Source organism: Pungitius pungitius, chromosome 17 (genome assembly GCF_949316345.1).
Source record: "Pungitius pungitius chromosome 17, fPunPun2.1, whole genome shotgun sequence".
Taxonomy (NCBI): domain Eukaryota; kingdom Metazoa; phylum Chordata; class Actinopteri; order Perciformes; family Gasterosteidae; genus Pungitius; species Pungitius pungitius.
Genome location: NC_084916.1, coordinates 10,321,408 through 10,342,732, shown reverse-complemented (window position 1 = coordinate 10,342,732; position 21,325 = coordinate 10,321,408). Strand labels below are relative to the sequence as shown.

The following is a 21,325-nucleotide window of genomic DNA, read 5'->3' as shown; positions in this document are numbered from 1 at the left end:
GCGCTTCAAAGTCCGAGTGGAGTCCTGAAAAAGGGACCAGTATCAAGTTTCCGAGGCTCAACAAAGGGGATCCGGTCAGGTTGCGTCCAATTGTTATGTTCTGCATGTGCAGCATGCTGACGAGTCAAAATCCTACACAATAAAAGGCTGTGGGCCCATTCAAAGCTTTAATGATTTTTAATTTCCAATAATCTTCAGAAATACTCTGTGTCACGTGTGCAGGAATCATGTGTCAGGGTTAATCACCAGATCTTTTTAATGCAATCTTTGCTGTCCCCTATAAATAAAAAAGGCAAGACAAAGGCTGATATCGGTGACTTTGTCCATTTGGCTGCAATACGCACACCTGTCAAAGGAGAAGAGCTAAAGGCCAAAGGTCACTGGAACAGCTGAATACTTTCAACTCAGCCACACCAAGGTCTGCTCAACAACCCAAAACTGAAAAATGCATATAAAAGTTAAAATGTTAAATGCGCTACTTTCATTCAGTTTTATACACACACATTCATGTAAAATGGATGCATTCAACTTTATTGCTCAATGACAATTTCACTTTACATATTTATATTCCACATGTAGCCAAAACCTCGTGCTAATAATTAATTTATTGGATGAGGTGCACTGACTTCAGGGAGCAGTGATGTGACTTTAAACCACTGAAACAGCGCCATCTTCTGTCCATCAGAACAGGTACAACCTTCACATGCCAAAGGAGGTTAAAAAGTATCATACTTCACAAATTAAAGTAAAACTAAATCTATTTGGTACGTTGGCAAGAAGTCGTGGTAATATTTAATAAAGCTTCACTGAGGTACATTATAATAATTTGTAAAGAAACCCCTCATATTCCTTTGTGCTTTATTTCTGAGCTACAACGCTGTTCCCTGAAGAACAAGATGTGCTTATTTCATTAAAACACAAACAATTTATATCTACATTAGCCTAGTTTCAACCATAGCCATTCACAGCTTATTTCAAATAAATTTATTAAAATACAATTTACTCTATAAATCTTTCTATGATTTTTCAACATTTCTTCTGTGCAAAAGGAATCATTTTTGGCTCCTGATTCACGGCTCATTTGGGTGATTAATGAAACATCTCTTTGTCTTCTACATGCTGAAAGACTCAATCTCCGATCCTCTGAAGAGACTGTCCTGTGTGAGCTCCTCCACCTGGGAGACCTCATCCTCCCCTTTCCTGTCACCATCCTCACTGACCCCCTGCCCTGCCGTCTCACCCCCTTCACCTCCCTTCCCTCTCCTCCCTCCTTTTTGTACAGCTGTATTGATGTCCTCTCTGCCGTCTCCTACAGCCTCTCTCACCCACTCCCCACCTTCGGCCTCCTCCCGTGTTATCTGGCTGTGGGGAACAAGTGGGTTCGGGGTGGGAGGTAACTGTAGTGGCTCCACAGGAGTGAGGTCTGTTTCCTCGTCCTCCTCTGTGCTGGAGGTGGGAGCGTGGCTCCGGACATGGGCCGACCTCATCCTCAAACGCATCTTGAGCTTGTCTTGCTCTAACTGGGACAGAAATGGAGGGAGCAAATGAGTCACCCACGCTCAAGAAAGAGCACAGGTACGGGATGACACACAAACAAACACCTGTACCGTGCGTCTTTCCCCAGCCAGTCGTATCTTCTCCTCAATGTCGTCTATGTTGGTGACACTTTGAGCCTTCCTGGCCTTCAGGGACTCCAGTCTGACGGGCGGCTTTCGCCTGACCCCCTGCCCGTCGTCAAGCTGACACGTTGCCACAAACATGCACACAAATTCAGAGCGGAGGGAGATGAAAAAAACATCTTAATATTACAGGTAAATAAAATCACTTTCCACTTTAACTAACTGATGCCTGTATGAAAGTTAATCTGCCAGGTGAAATCATCAACATCCTGTATAGAAATGCTTTCAAATGTATTTTTAAGAGCGTTTTCTTTTAGGGGAGTATTATTTAGATTCTTTTAAATACGTGGTAAGATTGGATGGTACATCCATCACATCAAGAACAACTTGAAAATATTTGGCATTAACTGAGAAAAAATATGTATACATAAAACTAACATTAAAGTTGAATCTTTCTCATTTTGTTACGCCTAGTTAGATCTGCTCACAGAAACGTAGCGTGCTATCAAGACCATGTTCAAACACTTAGTGATATTGTTGGAGTCGAATCAGCTGGAGACCAGTTGATTTGAATCATACAATATCAATGTACAACAGGTACTCGCCACGATGCTATAGGCCTCATGGGCCCTGGCATGTCCCAGTGGTATGATGCCTTGGTTCAGCAACTCCTCCAGGATCTCTCGTGTCTTTGGCCTCTCCTGCAGTGTGCTCTCCTGCTGTGTTATTCCTGTAGGACAGACACAAATAAAAACACTTCTCCACACGCATGAGACACGTGGTTTTATTCAGATCAGTCACCTTCTTCTGTAATTCCGTCCGCGTCGCCTTCTCCGACATCCTCGGAGGAAAGAGGAGTGAGGTTTCTGAGCACCGCCCCAGGTAGCACAGCGATGTCCCTGTTGTCCATCACCACCCCGCTGTCTGTGGTGACCTTTGACACGGCGGAGTCTCCACGACCATCCACTTTACTTCCTGCTTCATCCTGACAGCACAGAGGCACAGTACGAGATGCAGAAGCATACTGGGCCTCATTCGGACATCAAAATGAATGATGTCGTTATGGTGGCGCCTTTGTGTTTACACATTGTCATGAACACAGTAACGCTAGAAACATGGTTCAAAACAACATTAGCGCAGAGTTTTTAAATTAGTTTTCTGTGATCCTATTGTATTACGTGATGCAATTGACAGATCAAAGAAACAGTAGTATTACATTACATGTCATATGGTTTACGCTTTGATCCAAAGCGACTTACATTGCATTATAATCCATGCATTACATTCTTGCCTGGGGAGCAATTAGGGGTTGGGTGTCTTGCCCAGGGACACTTCAATGTGGCATATGGAGCAGCTGGGATTTGAACAGACAACCTTGCAGCTCCCAGCGCACAGCGCTTCTCCATGCACCACCATTACTCTTATAAGTTATTAAATAATGTGGACTAGTTATAGAATTTAAATGCTGCGTACATTTTGTACAACCATGTACATGTTTCAATCAAATTGCAAATTCCGAGGCGCAACACAAATGCCGATTATTATTGATATAAATATGTTTTATGGTAATTTTTAAAATTATATGAATGATGATTTCAACAGTATAACTTGGAATATATTCAACCAATATCTTGATATCCAATAATCCTCTCAAAACATTGAATAATATAATACGGAATAACATACAATAAAGGGTATTTATTTAATCCTGCCTGCATGAGCTACTTGTGCAAATATACATTTTGCTGAAGAGTTTTACTTAAGATAAATTATTTACAGACGGATTTGCTACTTTCACTGCGGTAAAGTATTTTAACATTGTCCCATGCTTTATTTCGATGGTTATTAATTCAATTAATACCGAATTAATGACTCAGTGGCAAGAAGCAGAAACGCTTGACCAGCGGGGGGGGGTCACTAAATGAACTGGGACACAGATTCCGCCGTAGCACCGCTAACGGCCCTCCACGTCACGCTGAAGTAAGAACTGTGTCGGAGTGCAATAGGTTTGTCGGATACTGTTGAAGTCGATACAGCACTTTTAACACTCTCCTCATTTTTACCCAGCGTTTAGTTGCTAGTGAGATCGAGCTCAACGTACCTCGTCTCCTTTCTCTTCCGGTCTCAGCGGTCGGACCGCGGTGTTTGACGAGCTGTTGCATCCCATTTTCACCTCAAAGTGCCGATGTCAATAAGATACATTCATTTCCGTTTTAATGACACCTGCGTGGGTTTTGTCTCTGTGTAGTGACCCATTGCATTCCTTCACTCACACACAGACAGGCCGTCTCCATGGTACCGTGGCGTTGCTACGGGGCCGTTGCTACAATAAATCTGACCCGGTAACAGAGGTGACACGCAGGCACAAGCAATGGGTGATTCAGGGGCAAGACACTTTGTTCACATTTCGGTTACAGCTCATCTACTTTTAATTATTATTATTATTTTGTCTCTGGAGGCTTCCAGCTGAACCCTGTGATTCTGAATCCAGGATTTCAGAAAGATTGCCCGATGTCAAACAAAGACCTTTTACCGCCCATACGCCTCAACACCAAACCATTCTCAAAAATGTACATATGTAATGTTTTAAAATGACAGGATACCCTTCAGTGTTTATTTCCCAGTATAAATGAATATTCAAAACATTTGAAACTACCAATCCCATAAATGAAGTGACTACTGAATACATATGAACTGATACTGAACAAATGTATTGAAACATACTGGAATATACATTAATAGAAAGGACCTTAAAGACATGATCATCTTTCTTGCGTGGACCCAACAGTTAACATTATAAAGTTTCAGCTGAAAATCCAAAACAGTTTTTTTTGTTCAGGCAAAATGCTCCTAAACTATAAAACCACCTGAAATCATAGGGGCCTCAAGCTAGGAGAGGCAAAGACTGAATCTGGAGGAGCCAATGTCATTTTGCATACAGATATTTTATTACATTTTGTCACAACATTAGGAAAAGGCCCTCAGAGCGCCAACGCACTCTAGCAGGCCTTACTGCAGATAAGAGTAAGCGCTGGACCGGCCGGGGCGCACTGCGTGCTTATTGGCAAAGACGACAGCGGGGTCGAGAGCAGGGAGGAAACTTTGATGCAGTTTCTGACACTTCTGCGCCTCCCCCATGGTACGAGCATTTCGGTCAATGTGGTCCTGCACAGTGATCATGGTCTTTTGTGTGCACTCAAGTTCCTGCCTGTAAATAAGGTATAACATGCACAGATGTTAAAAAATAATCTGGTCAAAATATCTAAAAAAATAAGGACATGAAGCGACAGGCTAGGGACACAGTTTTGTATCGAAACGACAGACTTACTGAGCGTGCTTCAGTACGGAGAGAAGTCCGGCCGCCATGTTAGCCAGGTCATGTTCCTCCAGTCTGAGGGTGAAGAAGGCCTGAAGGAGAAAGGAACCAACAAACGTTGAAGCCATCATAACCCGATGTGAGAATTGAAAGGTAATTTGAACATTTCTGTGCTTCTGACTGCAACTAGTTCAGGTTTGAAGTGTAACTCACCTGGTCCAGGCAGAGCTCCTGTCTGGGTCTCTGGTCGAGGATGTCCAGGCGCTGGGTTGCCTGCTGCAGTTTGGAATCACAGCTCCTGATCTGACCCACCGCGTTTTGCACGCATCTTGTCTGATCAGTCATTTCATCCCTCAACTGGAGATTATAGAAAGCCACAGAAAAATGAGTGCACATCACAAAAAGTCGAGTGCAAATGTTGCGTGGCCGGTAGACTGAGTAAGACTGGCTGACCCGCTGCCTCTCCCAGACCAGTGCATTCTGGAGCTGGCTCAGCTCGTTGATCTTTTGTCTCAGGGCATCATCTACGCTGCGGCGTTGGCGTTCCTGGGCATTTTTTTCCTAAAATAACCACACGTACCGGCCAAGTTATTGCAAACAATCAAATACAGCGATCAATGGTCAGACGTTGATATGACTGTGCGTCCGTGCTGGAAAGAAACCTAAATAAATGAGGGTTTCAAAGGAACCTGCACTAAACATTTAAAACTAAAAACAACTTAAAAATAGGAGCCTCTGTCTAAAGTTTACAGGCGTGGCGAGTATCGTCTTACGTTGACCAGGGTGAAACGCAGGTTTTGTCTGTAGATAGACGAGTCCTTCATCAGGTGATCGGCCTTTCCCTTCAGGGCCTTGCAGTGCGACAGCCAGTGGTCATAGCTCACGTAGTTGGGCTTGTGCTGACCGCCGGGGAGCTCGGAGCTGGAGGTTTGGAGGCGATGGTTGATGCATTTGGTGGTGAGCTTGATGGCTTCACTCTTGTCCTGAAAATCGGCCAGCAGCCGAGTGCGAATCTCCTTCAGGGAGCTGGAGGAGGAGGTATTGGGGGAAACAAGGCAAGACAACAGATGGCGGCTTTTACTACAGGTAAACAAGCAGAGGGACGCCGTTATTTCTGCACAACAGAATAATAACTCTGGAGTGTCCGTCAGACCTGGACTTGATGAGCAGGACGCAAATCTGCTTCTGGAGCAGTTCTTTGATCTCATTGTTCAGCTGCTCCTCCCTCTTGAGCTCGTCGAGGACGCGGCTCTGTCCCTGGACCGCCGAGCACAGGCCGTAGCCGATGGCCACGCAGCCGCCGATGAGCTGACCGAACAGCTGCTTCTCCTGGAGGCAGCGCTCAGCGGTGTCTTTGCTCTGAACACACAAAACCATCGTTACAGAGCAAACTATGAGAGGGATTACGCTTAACCCCCCCTCCCTTCCTCCTCCACTTTGCATCTTCAAGTAAGGAAAAGTTTTACGTACCTGCTCCACAGCAGTAAGTTCAAGATCCACTTGCCCGATGCTCTCAAATATCTGGGCTTGCCACTGGCTGACCTCTTTATGACGAGAGCCGAGGTGCCTCATGGTGAACAGAGCAGAGGAGGGGACCTGCCAAAAAACCAGAGCAGACATCGCATGACGCATTATAGTAATCCTACAGATCTAATTACTTCATTAGGATGCATCCTCACGCTCACTTTGCAAATAATGTAATCACGGAAATATTTCCTATAAAAACATGATATTATGATGGGGTGAACATTTTTACCGGCGCGATATCACCACCCAGAGAACAGGCGACCTCATCGCCGAGCTTCAGCAATCGGTTGCTTCGCATCTGCGGTCTGAAGCTCAGCAGGGTTTTGCAGGTGGTCAGTGCGGGCAGAGAGAGTCTGACCTCCGGCCTCATCGACTGGTCCTCTTTCAGCGCACGTTGCCTGACGGTTAGACAACGATGTTATTTTTTTTTAAAAACAGACGCTGATTTCACCGCTAGAATTCTGTCAAATGAACGCAACGTTTGACATGAAGCAGTTAAGCCTAAATAAAAAGACTGTAGAAACTGAACAGATGTACTTACCACATTGTTGTTTAGGTCTTTTTAAACTAATACAGTAAAATTAATCAAAACGAGACTTAACACGGTCTGATGGGGAAACTGCTGCGCTCAGTTCAAGTTCAGGAGCAAAAGTGAGTTCTGTTTCAGGGATGAGCCAATCATAGAGAATGTATTCCATGTGACTTTGGAACTTGGAATTATTACAAGCGCTCCATTTGCATAAATAAGAATACAGAACGTCACGGATTCTCTATGGAAAAACATTCGTCAGTTTCAGAAAATATTGAACACATTAACGTGGCTACATTTTCTACAACCTAGCTTCAACAAAGATGAACATTGTCCTTATCATTAATGTCACGTATCAACTAAAGTTCTAGGAATTTTTAATACAACCTGCCAGAACAGGTGTATGATGTATAATAAAAGGTCCCCCAGAAAATGTACCAGACATGAAACAAGTGTATGCATTTAAATCCCAAAAGAGGCCAGCTGATGGCAAAACACATTTTTTCCAACTGTACCAGTTTATTGACCAAATCTATAGAACAGTTTCAGCAAAAGCTGAACAGTAAAACCTTCACGGTAGAATTTATTGCCAAACTGTTGTATAAGGTGTATTTAATGAACAAAAACATCATGGTTGAATTTATTATTTAAACACTTAATTTTCAAAATCACTTCTATGTAGACACACTAAATATTGTATAGATATTGATAATTCACCGTTTAAATAATGACTTCGGTGTTATATTTGGTTAATACATCTGATAAGGATCTAATATGCACTTTGGATTCTGTATGAAAAGATCAACAATAGAATGACTTAATTTTATAGTTTTATTGATGGTAATTTCCCATGGTTTTAATTTTTATCACTCATCCAGTAATAATCATGGCTTTAAAATTAAACTGATTTCCTTATCATCCAAAGTCACCCTCGTCCATTTAAACACGCAATAGAAAAATATATACTTAATACTTTGTACAATACTGGTTTTGGTCCAAACAAAAGTGGATCAGAAAAGCCAATATACCTTTAGTCATTAAAGGCTCTCCAATTGCATTTAAGCTCCTTTTAAATGGATTCGGGCAACTTTGAATATAGGAATTTACATAAATCCTAAAGACAATAATGCTGAATGCGGATTTAACACACACACACACAAAAAAAAAATCAACTTCACAGATAAAAAAGAAAAAGAAAATCACTATTTACACGGTTTTATAATAATATTCAAAGGCCAATTAAGAAAAAGACAAAGAGAGGTAAAGGGAGAGTATAAGGACTCTGGCTGGAGGAGGAAACAAGGGAGAGAGACGGCACAAAAGCAAAGTAGTGGAGGGAACCAGAGGTCAAAGAACTAAAAGAGGCGAGTTTGGAAACTATGCATTTACAAAGACCTAAAAGAGTTGAACTAGGGCGTGATGCCTCCGGCCCAGTCCGTCATCCACAGTGCATGGATACGTTTTCCCCCTCCCCCGCCTCCTCCTTTCCCTTGTTATTGTTTTAAACATTCATTTGCTCACTCCCCTGTGGCAAAGCTAGCTAGCGGCCCCTGACTCTGACGTTCAGTTTTCATACGCACGTCGACACGCAACCTCAGCATGTACAAATAAACCAAACACACCTCAAGTCTGTACATAAGAGGGGGGAGGGGGAAAAAAACTAAACAAGCACGCTGCATTCACCACAAAGTTTACACGCTCGTCCCTGTACATACAGCACGCCACATCTCCAGCGGCTCCTTGAATCATATCGCAGTACACAACCTGATCCCCCTTGCTAATTAATAGAATGTTGTATACTCAACTCTCCAGGCTTGTAGTTTGCTTACAAAAAGTGATGCCTAAAGTCTAGCAGAAATTTGCCGGTGTTGAAAATATTGATATGACTGTTTTGTTTCATCATGTCGAGCAGGGGGTCTTTCCTTGATTGTTCTTTTTTAAGTTGGTGTCTTTGTTCAGTCTACAGTTGTCACAAAACCTGTGAATGATCCGCTCGGCCTGCGGCCCGTCCAGCCCGAGCACAGATTGGCCCTCGAGCCTCGGCCAAGAAACTCCAGTGTTCGTCTAGCTGCGACCTCGCAGGACTTTATTTAGCCTTCGGTGGGGATACAGTCATGTCAAAGTCAAGTCTTCGTTATGGTCGAGTCCACGTGGCTCTACTTTCTGCGCCGCACCGCTGTCTTGATCTTGCGCCCAGCAATGGTTTGCGGCCCAGCAGGAGCGGCGGTGAAGGTTTTCGCTGACCTGGAAGAGCAAATGACATCACTGTAAGTATTGACCTTAGAAACAACTGAAGTAAACCAGTAACCACTGGGCAATACTAGTGGTAAGGAAAAGCAGGTATTTGACAAAACGTTGAATGTTTCATCTACAGCTTCAAGTCACCACCATTGAGACCAAATATGTAGAATTACATAGAACACTGAGTCTGAAGCTTGACCACATTACCCTCAAAGCATATTTTACATAAGACTTTTTGAAATACACAGGAAGCAACACGGATTGTTTAATGAAGGTCTCTACTAAACAGTACCACTACTGTGGAAATTGTTCAAATATTGCAAACCAAGGAAACACAACCCACCCAATATTGAATGCTGGGGGTTGTGAAAAATTAAATCCACCCCCAGGTGGTCCTGACTGTGGTGCGATGGAGGTGTTTGCAGGGGGGCCAGGAGATGGTGCCCCTCCTGCTCCGAAAGTAAACACTCCTCCCGAGGGATTGTTTGTGGCACCAAATGCACTGGCTCCTCCAAACTGAAAGCCTCCACCTGAGTAGAAATTTGGCACACTTACATCTTTGAAGTTTTGACGATTATACTTTCATAATGCAAGGATCCGGAGCCTTTAGCACCGTGGAGGACTTTTTTACTCCATCACCTACCTTGTGCAGAATTAGCAGCCACCCCAAAGACAGGTGTGGAGTTGGTCTGCTGTCCAAAGACAGGCGTGGTGTTGGGTTTGGCCCCGAAGGCCGGGGGCTGTGAAGGTGTGGCTGTGAAGGGGGACCCGAAGGTGGAAACGAATGACGAATTCTGATTGGCCCCGAATCCACCAGAGGGGGCCGGGTTGAATGCAAATGGTGAGAGGGCTGCAGAGGGAACTGTTTGTGAAAAGAAAAAATATTGAAGATAAACACATGTACGGACAGTAAATGATAAAGAAACATTCAATGCTTTTGAATGAAAATGGTTCATTGTTGCGCCTCAAGTCCAAAACATCACGATGATACCCGCTGCTGGAAAGAAACCACCGTGAGCGAAAACGGACCTGAAGTCGAGGCAGTGGTGGGTGCGGCTGCTCCAAAGCCGAAAGATGGAGGAGCGGCGGCGGCAGCCGCAGGAGCGGCAGCAGTGGCGGGTGCACCAAAGATAAAGGGCTGAGCTGGGGATGGAGCAGGCGTAGAGTTCAGAGGTGCAGCTGACGGTGCGGACGCCTGGCTGTCCTGACCCTGGCCGAAGAGGAAGGCTTTGGCCGGAGGAGCGTCACCAGGCGCGGCGGCGGTTTGACCGAACATGAAGCCGCTCGGAGCGGGGCCTTGAGCGGAGCTGGTGTTGTTGATGCTGTTGGTCGTGCCGAACAGACTTTGCGTCGAGGTGGTGGATGATGAAGTGGTGGCGTTGGTGGGATTACCGGCCATGAAGGAAAACGCTGGTTTCAGAGCAGTAGAAGAATCTGTCGGGGGAACAGAGAATATACCACTCATTCATATGATGGCTATATGAAGTGAAATACTAAATGTTTTGTTGAAATACCTTTACAATAGTTGGAACGTTATTCTACAACATGAGTCACAGAATGGATCTAATTAAAACTAAACTACAAAATTACTCGGAAGGAAAATCCACTTTTGTAACCAAATAAATGATCTACAAACTCATTCCGACAATAGCTCTCACTCACCTGCAGCACTTTGGCCAAAGCTAAAAGAGGGTTTTGGTGCCTCTGCTGCAGACGTTTCACTCTTGTCTGCCGCCTTGCCAAAGTTGTACGGGGGAGGAGTTTGTTCCGTTGGCGCACTGGGCTTGCTGAAGGAAAAGCCTCCCAGGTTCCCGGCTGCTGGTGGTGCAGCATCTGCATCTTTATTAGCGGCACCAAAGAGGAAGGCCGACGGAGCCGACGAGGCGGCTGCTGCTTCTTTTTCCTCTTGCTTTCCAAATGTAAACGTGGGAGCCGCTGGCTCTTTGTCCGTTTGTATGGATCCAAAAGCAGAGCCACCCTGTGGTGCAGCGCTCGCCAAACTTCCAAACACTGACCCGGTGGTGGTGGTGGAGGTGGCGTCATTTGAAGATACAGCACCCTCACCTTTCTCCTGAGAGGCAGCAGGAGGAGTGAAACTAAGACGGGGTGGTTTGGTGGTGGTGGTGTCGGGGGTTTTCTCCTCTGGTTTTGAGAGTCCAAATGTGAAGCCGCCCTTAGAAGAATTACCGTCTGTGCTGGATGAGCCAATTCCAAATGCTATCCCACCACTTGCTCCAAACTTAAACCCAGAACCTGCAGCGGATTGGTCAGACTTTTTATCATCACTAGAGGCAGTCCCAAATTTAAAGCCCTCAGATGAGCTGCCAAATTTGAACCCTGACGACGCAGTAGTGTCTTTAGAAGTTGTTTCTGATGAGGAGCTTCCAAACGGGACTCCAAATTTGAATCCATCTGACGATGAAGAGGAGGACTCTTTCAAGGAGCCTCCAAACTTGAAACCTACAGATCCGGATCCGGATGTACTGTCTGGTGCGCCAAACTTAAAGCCTCCAGAATTAGAGGTTGAAGTCCCGCCAGCTGATGAACCAAAAGCTTAAGAGAAATAAAATATAAACAGTTAAAAAATGTCTAGATTAAGTACAAAGCAAAAAAGTCAAGTTTCTCAAAACCTAACATTTGGGCTACATTTATTTTGTATGGTTATCTTGACAGTCCAACATGGAGGCAAACTAAAAATGTTATGAAATTGTAAAACACACATGTTACTTTCAGATAACTGCCTTTACCTTTGGGCTCCACTTTAGCTCCGGGTTTGACTGCCTGACAGGCGACACACTGCACATCAGCCGCCTTATTCTGTACAAGACAGACATCGCATTCCCAGGCTCCCTCTGGCATTTTGAACGCATCTCCCAACCCAAACACTGGGGCACTGCTGGCTGAAGAAGAGGCGCCCGCTGAGGCTCCTGTTGTGAAGATGAGAGGAATCAGATGATTTGATAAAATTTACCTTTAAGAGGCCTTGAAATCATTGGGGGTTAATTCAATGTTACCCTTGTGAATAACAAAACCCAAGGTGTGGCACTTTGTTGAAGTCATTACCTGGTTTAGCGCTCATGCAGGCCACGCACTTTGTATCCTCCGCCTTATTTTCTACCATACACGTGTCACATTCCCATGCACCCGCAGGTTTTTTGAACTTGTCTCCAAATCCGATGAACACTGTAGAAACGGGGGCTGTAGGCGGGGACACAGTCTTAACAGCTGAGAAGGCAGAAGGAAGAGTCAGTGAGGGTTTAAGCCCTGTCCCAGGTTTGGCCGTTTCACAGGCCACACACTTCACTGCGTCAGGTTTGTTTAGAACCAGGCACGTATCACAGTCCCAAGTTCCTGCCGGTTTGGAGAACATTGCCCCGAAACCTGCGTTCGTTGTAGTGGTGGAGGTGGTGTTCGTGCTGCTGCTTTCTAGCCCAACTGAGGTCGCAGCTGAAGGTGTAATGTCCATAGATTTGGATGAAGATGGCTGCGGGGCCATACAGCAAGCACATTTGGTCTCTGACGGCTTGTTCTGCACCATGCAGACATCACAGCTCCAGCCTGGTGGGGCTTTGAACACATCGCTAAACCCTTTTGAAGAGAGGGAGGTGGAGGTGGTGGCGGCGGAGGAGGAGGAGGGGGCTGTGGTGTGTGTGGAGGTCTGCAGCAGAGCAATGTCTGGTCCTGGAGAAGTCCCGGCAACAGGCGAAGCAAAGCCTAGATGGAGACAGGATTAAAACGGTGAACGACCTGGTGAACCAAACAATGCAGAACAAAAACGGTGAATGTGCGACGAGTAACTGATTCCTACCAGGCGCCTTGAGAAGATCTAACACACTGCCCTGCTTCAGGGCCTTAGCTGGCTTGAAAAGCCCGTCAAAATCTTCGGGACTTTTGCTTGTTGCTGACTTCACTGCGAAAGACATGAAAACACAAAAGATCAAACCCAGTCTTTCTCAGGAAATGCAAAAATTCTGCGTCATGGCGATTGGACAAAAATGGTCTTACGCGCTGCAACTATGGGAGAGGACAGCTTCCCATTTGACATGGAGGGTCCTAACTTTGCTACGGGTGCGCTAAAAGTGAATCCAGCCTACAAAAAGGAAAAACAAATATGTCATTGTTTCGGTTTGTAAATAGAGGTTTAATCATTGATTAACTTCACATTGAGATAAACCATTTACTTACTGAGGGGGAAAAGGCGGGAGGACTAGCAGCAGTTGCTTTGACAATAGGAGAGGAAAAAGTAAAAGGTAGACAGGGAGGTGTAGAGATCGTTGGTGCCTGAAAAAAAGGTGGATAAAGTGGATAAAGTGCATAAATTACGTTGCTTATATTAAGAGCAGCGGTGATACAAAACGATACAATTTGAAGACTGACCTTATCTGTGACCACTTCCTTAGCGGGAGTAACAGGCGTGGGGTTGGGAGCTGTGCTGTTGGTGTTGGCGAGCGGGGGAAGAGGGGAAGAGAAGCTGAAGCTTGGCAAGGCAGAGGTGCTGATGGGAAGTGAAATTGTTGGTAGGTCCAGAACCTCAGCCACCTAGAGTCAGAAAACAAGGTGGGAGCATCAGTGACTGCAATTTATGAACGTTTTACAGACTAGTAAAATGAGATGAACTTGTGTTCCAAGTTGATCTGGATTAATGACCTTTCTCCTGGCATGGCTATCAAAATGTGTCTGATATTGCCCCGGCATAAAAAGCACCAACACCATAATATTAATAAATAAGTTAAATATGCATAGCGTTCAATGCAGTTACCTCGTCCTCTTCGGAGCGCTTGGAGGAAGGCCGTGTACTGGTCCTCTCTCTCTTCATCTTGCCCCCTCCGGAGGTCACACTGCTGGCTGCAGGCGTGCTGGACAGAGGATAGACCGGGGCACTGGGAATCTTTGTGCTAGGAGTAAAAGGGTAAACAGCAACATGCAACGTCAGTGAAATGAAATAAAACAATGTTTAGGGAGCAGTCAGGCATTGAGCAGTAAGTGGAAAGTAACTAGGCCAGGTTTTAGTGCCCTTTTCTATTAGTTAAGTCTAAATTTATCAATTAGAGCAATCCCGTTTTACCTTTTAGATGGACCTGGGGTCACTTCGGAAAGTTGCGGTGATTGTCTCTTAGGCTAAGGGAATAAAGCAACAATAAATGTAGCATCTGGTTAAAGGGAACAACGTAATGGTGTAATATGATTCCGCACTCTTTCTGACCGTCTCTCTGGGGGTCCTGTCAAGAGTTCGGCTCACTCCTCCAGGAGTTAAGGTGGGCCTGAAGGACACAGAGCGGTTTCCTGACACCGACGCTGCAACTGGAACCACCAGCTTCTGCACCGGTGGAAGGCTGGAATCCATCTGAGTTTTTTTTTAAAGTGGTAAATATAAACAAAAGATGAGACTACAGTGGCACCGCTGCATTTTCTGTTTATATTTGTTTGATAAAGCTTTTGTTTGTATATCATATAATAACAGAAATGCCAAACTAGGTTTAAAGTAACTTAGAAACAGGATTACAATGAGAATGTTTGTCCACAAGAGGCAAGTTGATTTTTGAAATGTCAAGTCAGAAAGTTATCAGCCAATCATCAATAATGGCATAAAAAATAAAAATGTAGTACGAGTGGTATTATAATAATCCTGAGGCAACAGTGGGCCCCCAAAAAGGCCCAACTACATGGATGGCCTTCTTGTTATGTTATAACTGTGAGCGTCAATACACCATTGTTAGGATCTACAGAGCAGCTGTCGCAGATGGCAATGCCTGACAGTTATCACTGAGGACAAGTCCAACCCAGAGCTGGCAGGATTCAACAACAAACTTCTCTTAAATCACTCACACACACGCATGCAACCACTTCTGTTGCGCTTCTGCTCTACAGCGCTTGCAAAAGAAAAATAGAGAGGCGAACAACTGTCCAGGCGAAGAGAATCCTGTTAACTGGTGTAAAGGTGGCCAACAGACAGTGGGACAGGAAGTAACAGAAAGACAAACCACAACAAGTGCTGCTGGGTTTGAACGTTGATCTCCCCGTTCAATATTCAGACGTACTACAAAACACACTCGCCGATAGAGTCCCACAGGGACATACGGAACACATTTCATGAATCAAAAATAAAGCTCAACGTGGACAGCTGCACGCAAACACATTTTTGAAAAGTCAGGCGAAAGAGGATATTCTCACTAGTTTGAAAAAAATCTGTACTTACACGTTTCCTTTTCGACTGGAAATTTGAAACATCTAGATTTGTGCCATCCATTGACTGCAAAATAAAACTCATGTCAGAAAACTACTTCACCGTTGGACAAAAAAAGGTTTTTATGTCAAGATTTTTATCTTTTAAGGACATTTAGAATGAACATTGTATGAGTCTATGCAAATCAATGCTTACAACAAATGTAAATATATCGAAAGCACTTACTGCTGACAGCGGGGAGGAGGCGGCTGCTGCTGCTGCTGCTGCTGGGATTCTCCTGGCATCCTGCAAAAGAAAAATCGAATTGTGTCACTTATCAAGTTTATTGTCAAACGTCTAACCACTGTCACTTACAGGTAAAATAACATTTGAAGAGACAAAATTACAATGGTGTGTGTGTGTGTTGGTCTAAACTCACAGCCAGGGGGCTCGACATTCGCTCCAAGGACTGAAGGATGCGTCTGGCTGTGGCGCTGGTCACCCCACAGGGTTGAGCCCCAGCAGGCTTGGCCTTGATCTGTCTCCTCACAGGGGCCTGCAGATCGGATGAGCTAATTTAGTATCCAATTAAAAAGGACTAACATTCACACTACTCACATTCGTCCTAGGACGTCAGTGTTGCTCAAATTAACAGCCACAACGCTTAATGCACATGTCGATATAGGAATATAATGTGTAACACAAAGCATGCTAGCTCACAATATTCTAACATGAGATGATGTTTGAATCTGAACACACAAGTCTCCTGCTTCATGGACTGTGCTGTTCTCACTGGCTCACCTGGTACGGTGTTCCAGGGCGAGCACGGGAGGTCCTGACCGCAGATGCCCCACCATACATGGTCTTCCCGGGGTAGAAGGGTGAATCTCCCAGCTGGCTGGAGTTTAGTAATGTGCTGTTTAATGACGACTGGAAGAAACATGGCATTATAATATTAGGATTAATTAACATTGCCTAACATTTAAAAAAAATGTATCAAGCAAACTTGCAATTCACCTAATAATAATATGTTTTCAATATTCTTGAAAATGTCAAACATGTTAAATCACATAAGTGAAGCTGAATGCAACAAATCACAATAGTGGCTGGAAGTGGAGTGACAGTAACGTTGGTTTTCCACATAATGCAAATTAACCAAAATACTCTTCTGTGTGTATGTCGGTGGACAAACCCACATGTACTCACATTGGAGGAATTTCCAAATACAGACAGGTTAAAAGAAGGCTTTCTCAGACTGGATTGGGCTGGTTGAGGCCCACAGTGTGTTCTCTCCATCTCGGGGGACCAAAGTTGAGGAGGCGACGCCGTTTTGGAAGTAGGGACATCTGTTAATAGGGAGTAGCAAAGAACACGGATTATTAAAAAACAGATTTAAGAAAGCACCCACGCATAAATATAGCTTAACGAAGTAGCATAGCCAGGCCAGAGGAAATCCACATTGGAATTAAAGTTACTATGTACTGAAACCATAGCAGTTTGAATAACTAAACTCAAACTCAGTGGGCTCAGACTGACTTTTTTGTATAGTTTTGTACATTTGAATCAGCAGCATAATGTGCCATGCAAAGGTGGTAAATTCAGCACGGTGGTGACAATTAAGGGAAAATGGGATAGTTATACAACGCTTTTTCTGAGACAGACATGTTACAAGTCAATAAAATCAGTGTTTAGATGAAGAAGTCATTCTGCTTTGACCTTTGTCTGAGGCACGGGAGGAGAAGCCGCTAGTGGTGGAGATGTTATCATCTTCGTGCTGCGAGAGGTTGTCCTTGATTTCTTTGACCAAGGAGAAGCCTGTGGAAAAAGGTCCAGGGGCAGAGGAGGTGGAGGGTTGGGAGAAATGGCTGCTGGAGGCCCCCAGGGTCGGGGAGGAGGCATCCAGTGGAGGGAACTGGAGGTGGGAACGACTCAGTGGAGGTCGAGAAAGAACATAATCTTGAAAGTTTAGGGACGCCCGGCTGGTTGAGGGCTCTGTGCGAGAGAGAAAGAAGTCGCAGGTAAGCACCTCATGTATTGGCTATTAAGTTCACCAGTTAATCTCACAGAGGTGTGAGGAGTGACTGACCCATGTTACTGGTGCTTGGCTCTGGGGAGTCACACCCATCAACGGGAGGAGGTGCCTCTTCGCTGCCATTCGGAGGAGGTGGTGGCAGGCAGTTCCGGACTGTCTCAAGAACATCCTCTGCTCCTTCAGGAGCATCTTCATTCTTGAAGTATTTCTGCAGCCAGGAAGGAACGATGCTCTTCACCGTGTCTGTCACTCGACTGATGAGGCCCGACGGTTGCTGATAAAAATTTGAAAAAACATGCAGAGGGAGAGAAAGTTGTAAACAAAAGGATGAAATGTGAGGCCGAGACAGCTGCATATAGTGACCACAAAGTACCATAAATATCTGAAGCTTCTCATTAGACTATAGCTTTGAAAATAAGTATTTGATAAAAGACAACGCTGTATTTATAACAGGTTTTTCCAAAAATGATGCCATAATTTGTTGTTACGCTCTATTAAATATTAAACAGATGCACAAAATAGAAACACTGCACGTTACAATCCAAAATATGAGCACAGGCCAATTTGCCATCAGACCTCTTCAGTGCGAAGCAAAACAAGCCAGGGACGACAGTGTGAAAGTGGGTCAGGCACGGAATATGCTTCGGTGGAGCAGGGGGCCAGCACTGCACTAAATTCTATATTAATTTTTGTTGATAGGTCTCCTACTTTGAAAATACATTTCCCAGAAGTGAATATGCAGAACACACTTTTCACCCGGGTAGAATTGAGGGAAGAAATGTATGTACAATGTACTACAGTTAATAGTATATTGTAGTGTGGGCGGGGGGGGATTTAAAATTAAAAAGAAATCCAGACAAGTACCCAGGGGAAACACTATTGTGTTCACAAGAGTAAAAGAAAGTAACATGACACTTACAGCCTTGAGCGTAATTGGCTCCAATGGTGGAATACAGCAGCATTAAGTGCTTCATGACTTACGGTCTGTCTCATGAATATTTTCATGCACATGTTTTGAAGTTGTATCAAGAGACTACAAAGCCTTAAATTTACGAATGCATTAACTTATTTAATAGGACGGCTGTATCAAAGATTATTGAACAAAACTAAGCGAGACAGCTAGCAAATTTAGTTTTTTCCCCACTGGGTGTATGCACACCAGTTTTTATTGATACAATTATTTCTTTGGCTCTTTGACTGGGAAAGTAACTAATGTACCGGAATTCTGTTATGTTGTTCTGATGACAAGAAGGTAGATGAAGATGGGAAAGGTTGAGCATTGCTCTCGAGGAGCCATCATGTCCAACTGCTACGATTGAATATTCCAGTGCCCAAGTAAATCAGCGTATCTAGCTTTTGACATGAACGTAACGAGCGTGCGCCTGCTAACATTTTTAGATTCACAAAGTGGCTTGCTATATTTAATATACTGTATGTGAACAGTCCCATTTTTATACAAGTAATCCCACTGATGAATCAAGAAAGACGATTCTAGCATTACTTAATTCATTTTCAAGCTCCTTCTGCTATTTATCCGGCTGTGTTGGATAAACCAAGCTGCAGAAGAAAAAACCTAAACTGACCTTCGATAATCATAGTTTTGCGCAACTTAAGTCCAGTCATTCGTGTTTGACTTTAAACATTTCCACACTATTTGCCTTTAGTTAAAAGATGTATAGGCATTAGAAGACATAATCCTTACTCTATTTGGCATGACTATGAAGCTTTGACACAATTTTATTCAAACTAAACTAAATTGATTGTAGGATAACGTGTTGTTGACATCAATGGATTATTCCAATGAATCTCATAATTTTAAACCTCTCTAAAAGCAAATATATCTATTTGTAGCATTCGCATAATAGAAAATGTTCCTTTGTTCACAAAATATGGTTTAAAGGAATTAAACTATATATTGATTTTACATGTGAAAACCACAGCATTTGTGACAAAAGTCTGCTGTGTATTGATGCACAACTAGATCTTAACTACCACATGCCCAATATTCATGCACTAATCCACGTAGATTCAATTAATTAATAATAAAACACAAATCAGACATTCAATGCTCAGTAAATGATTTAATCACTTCGGAGCCTGGTTATTGAGGTTTGTCTGTTTCTAAAATAAATTGTGCTTGATATTTCCGGAATTTGTTTCCCACATAATCTTCTATCAATAATAGGTATACCGAAAAGTCAGACATAATGAATCTATACGAAGCATTGATGCTTTGCAAGGACAATAAATGACAAATTTATCTGAACTGTGTTTATATCAAAACAAAGTGGTTGATGTCAAAACACGTGCGGATAACTGATATAAACTAAAACAATGACTATTCATTCAAATCGTGTGTGTAGGCTTGACATTAGTTTCCACCATGAACATCAGTGTGTTCCTTGCGAAATGTTCGTGTATTTGATCACTTTTGGGTTTGTCACAACTAAACTAAGCTATTAAAAAAACTCCCTGGTATAATATTAAATATTCTGTTCGCCAATATGCGGACAGAAATACATTTAGATTACATTTTGATTATAGGTCCATACAATAGTTTACATGATGGCTAATGAGTATAGATATAATAGTATAATGGATCATTCAAGTATATAGACACGTGTTGTCCACCTAACACGTTGGAACAGTATGGAAGGCAACGGTAGCTGAGGCGGTGAATGAATCCACTCAGGCAACCATGTGGGTTCACGATCGACCGATGCTTCCTGCGCAATCCAACTGGCAGATATCTTGCTAACGTTAGCTAGCCCAACATCCAAAATGACTGCGACAGCCGTGACAAATAATTCTAAAATCCAATTGCAACAAAGGTCCCTACCCATGTATGCAGACATGTGTAATTTTGAACCGAAACGTCAGGTCAATTCTTCCTGCGAAAGTGTGGTGCCTCTAAAATCGGAGACAACAATACGTTGCTCGCTAATGCTAGCGTGCTAACTAGCATTAGCTACACAAGCTAATACTTTGAATTCTAACGTTACTTGCTTTCTGCTAATTTAGCTAGACGCTAATACCGTAGTAGATAGGCTAACGGAGCTAAACAAAACGTATCCCATGTGTACTTTTACTTAACAACACAGATTAGCTGGTCTTAATGAATCACTATGCCTTGATTTGACCTGTCAAGTCCGTCTGATAGTGCTAATCTATAACCAGTTTACTAGCATTTCCTTTACATGCTAGCAACGCGTGGAGGCCACGAGCGCTAACAGCAGGCCATACAATATCTTCAACAAAACAATAACAAGAGCTAAGACATAATGGCAGTGCAATTCCTGTAACGTCTTCGACGGGTTTTTTAAACATGGGCCGTTTCATTTGGTTTACCTGTTTACTCTTGGCGTAAGGTTTAGAGGCGATGTGATATCTCCTGCTTCTAATTTTCCCTCCACCCGTGGCCGCCATGGCTCTTTCGTCTGAGTGTCTATCGGCGTTTCGGCGCCGGATAGCTGTCATCCAGCCGAAGCCACGGCCACTCGCAAAGCACTTTGGGAAATGTAGTATCTGAATACAACAAAGAGGACGATTGGATGTAACCGAACTTTGTACCATATGTCTCTAAAATGCTGTTATTTGTTCTCATGTAACTAAAAATAGAGGTGATATAGCTATGGTCTCTAAATATGTTTTTGCATTATCATTGGGAAGCACAATTTAGTTATTTTTGTGGAGCTAGAGTCAATAATGTTGAATCTTTGTTGGTCAATCAAGAGAAGATTAATAAACTACTACATGCGATAATAGTTAGCCCTTTGCGTTAAACATTCACTATTTGATGATGACTTTCATCTCTGTACACTGCCGCCGAAATTTTATTTGGCATCTCTGTAAACTAGTTGGATTTGTATGTATTGTTACGTAATCTTACATCAAAATC

The 21,325-nt window shown here is 43.6% G+C and overlaps 3 protein-coding genes across 3 annotated transcripts; all 3 read right to left on the bottom strand.

Moving 5' to 3' along the window:
• Positions 1-510: 510 nt before the first annotated feature.
• Positions 511-3,900, bottom strand: stmnd1 (stathmin domain containing 1). The gene is made up of 5 exons (XM_037474598.2): positions 3,721-3,900; positions 2,421-2,604; positions 2,225-2,349; positions 1,608-1,739; positions 511-1,520 (listed from the first exon to the last, which is right to left on the bottom strand). The coding sequence occupies exons 1-5, from the start codon at positions 3,784-3,786 to the stop codon at positions 1,113-1,115; spliced, it is 915 nt and encodes a 304-aa protein (XP_037330495.2). The 5' UTR covers positions 3,787-3,900; the 3' UTR covers positions 511-1,112.
• A 684-nt stretch (positions 3,901-4,584) lies between these two features.
• On the bottom strand, positions 4,585-7,008 carry LOC119219566 (tektin-5-like). The gene is made up of 9 exons (XM_037474831.2): positions 7,004-7,008; positions 6,692-6,860; positions 6,406-6,531; positions 6,089-6,294; positions 5,709-5,961; positions 5,389-5,496; positions 5,149-5,292; positions 4,948-5,027; positions 4,585-4,827 (listed from the first exon to the last, which is right to left on the bottom strand). The coding sequence occupies exons 1-9, from the start codon at positions 7,006-7,008 to the stop codon at positions 4,629-4,631; spliced, it is 1,290 nt and encodes a 429-aa protein (XP_037330728.1). The 3' UTR covers positions 4,585-4,628.
• Positions 7,009-7,493: 485 nt separating this feature from the next.
• Positions 7,494-20,908, bottom strand: nup153 (nucleoporin 153). Its single transcript, XM_037474345.2, has 22 exons — positions 20,776-20,908; positions 17,482-17,701; positions 17,112-17,387; positions 16,602-16,741; positions 16,197-16,325; positions 15,835-15,951; positions 15,642-15,701; positions 15,429-15,482; positions 14,436-14,576; positions 14,298-14,350; positions 13,992-14,127; positions 13,610-13,771; positions 13,418-13,513; positions 13,238-13,322; positions 13,041-13,142; positions 12,296-12,946; positions 11,980-12,159; positions 10,895-11,785; positions 10,262-10,666; positions 9,876-10,094; positions 9,576-9,762; positions 7,494-9,235 (listed from the first exon to the last, which is right to left on the bottom strand). Exons 1-22 carry the CDS (start codon positions 20,902-20,904, stop codon positions 9,148-9,150), a joined length of 4,521 nt encoding a protein of 1,506 aa, XP_037330242.2. The 5' UTR covers positions 20,905-20,908; the 3' UTR covers positions 7,494-9,147.
• Positions 20,909-21,325: the final 417 nt, after the last annotated feature.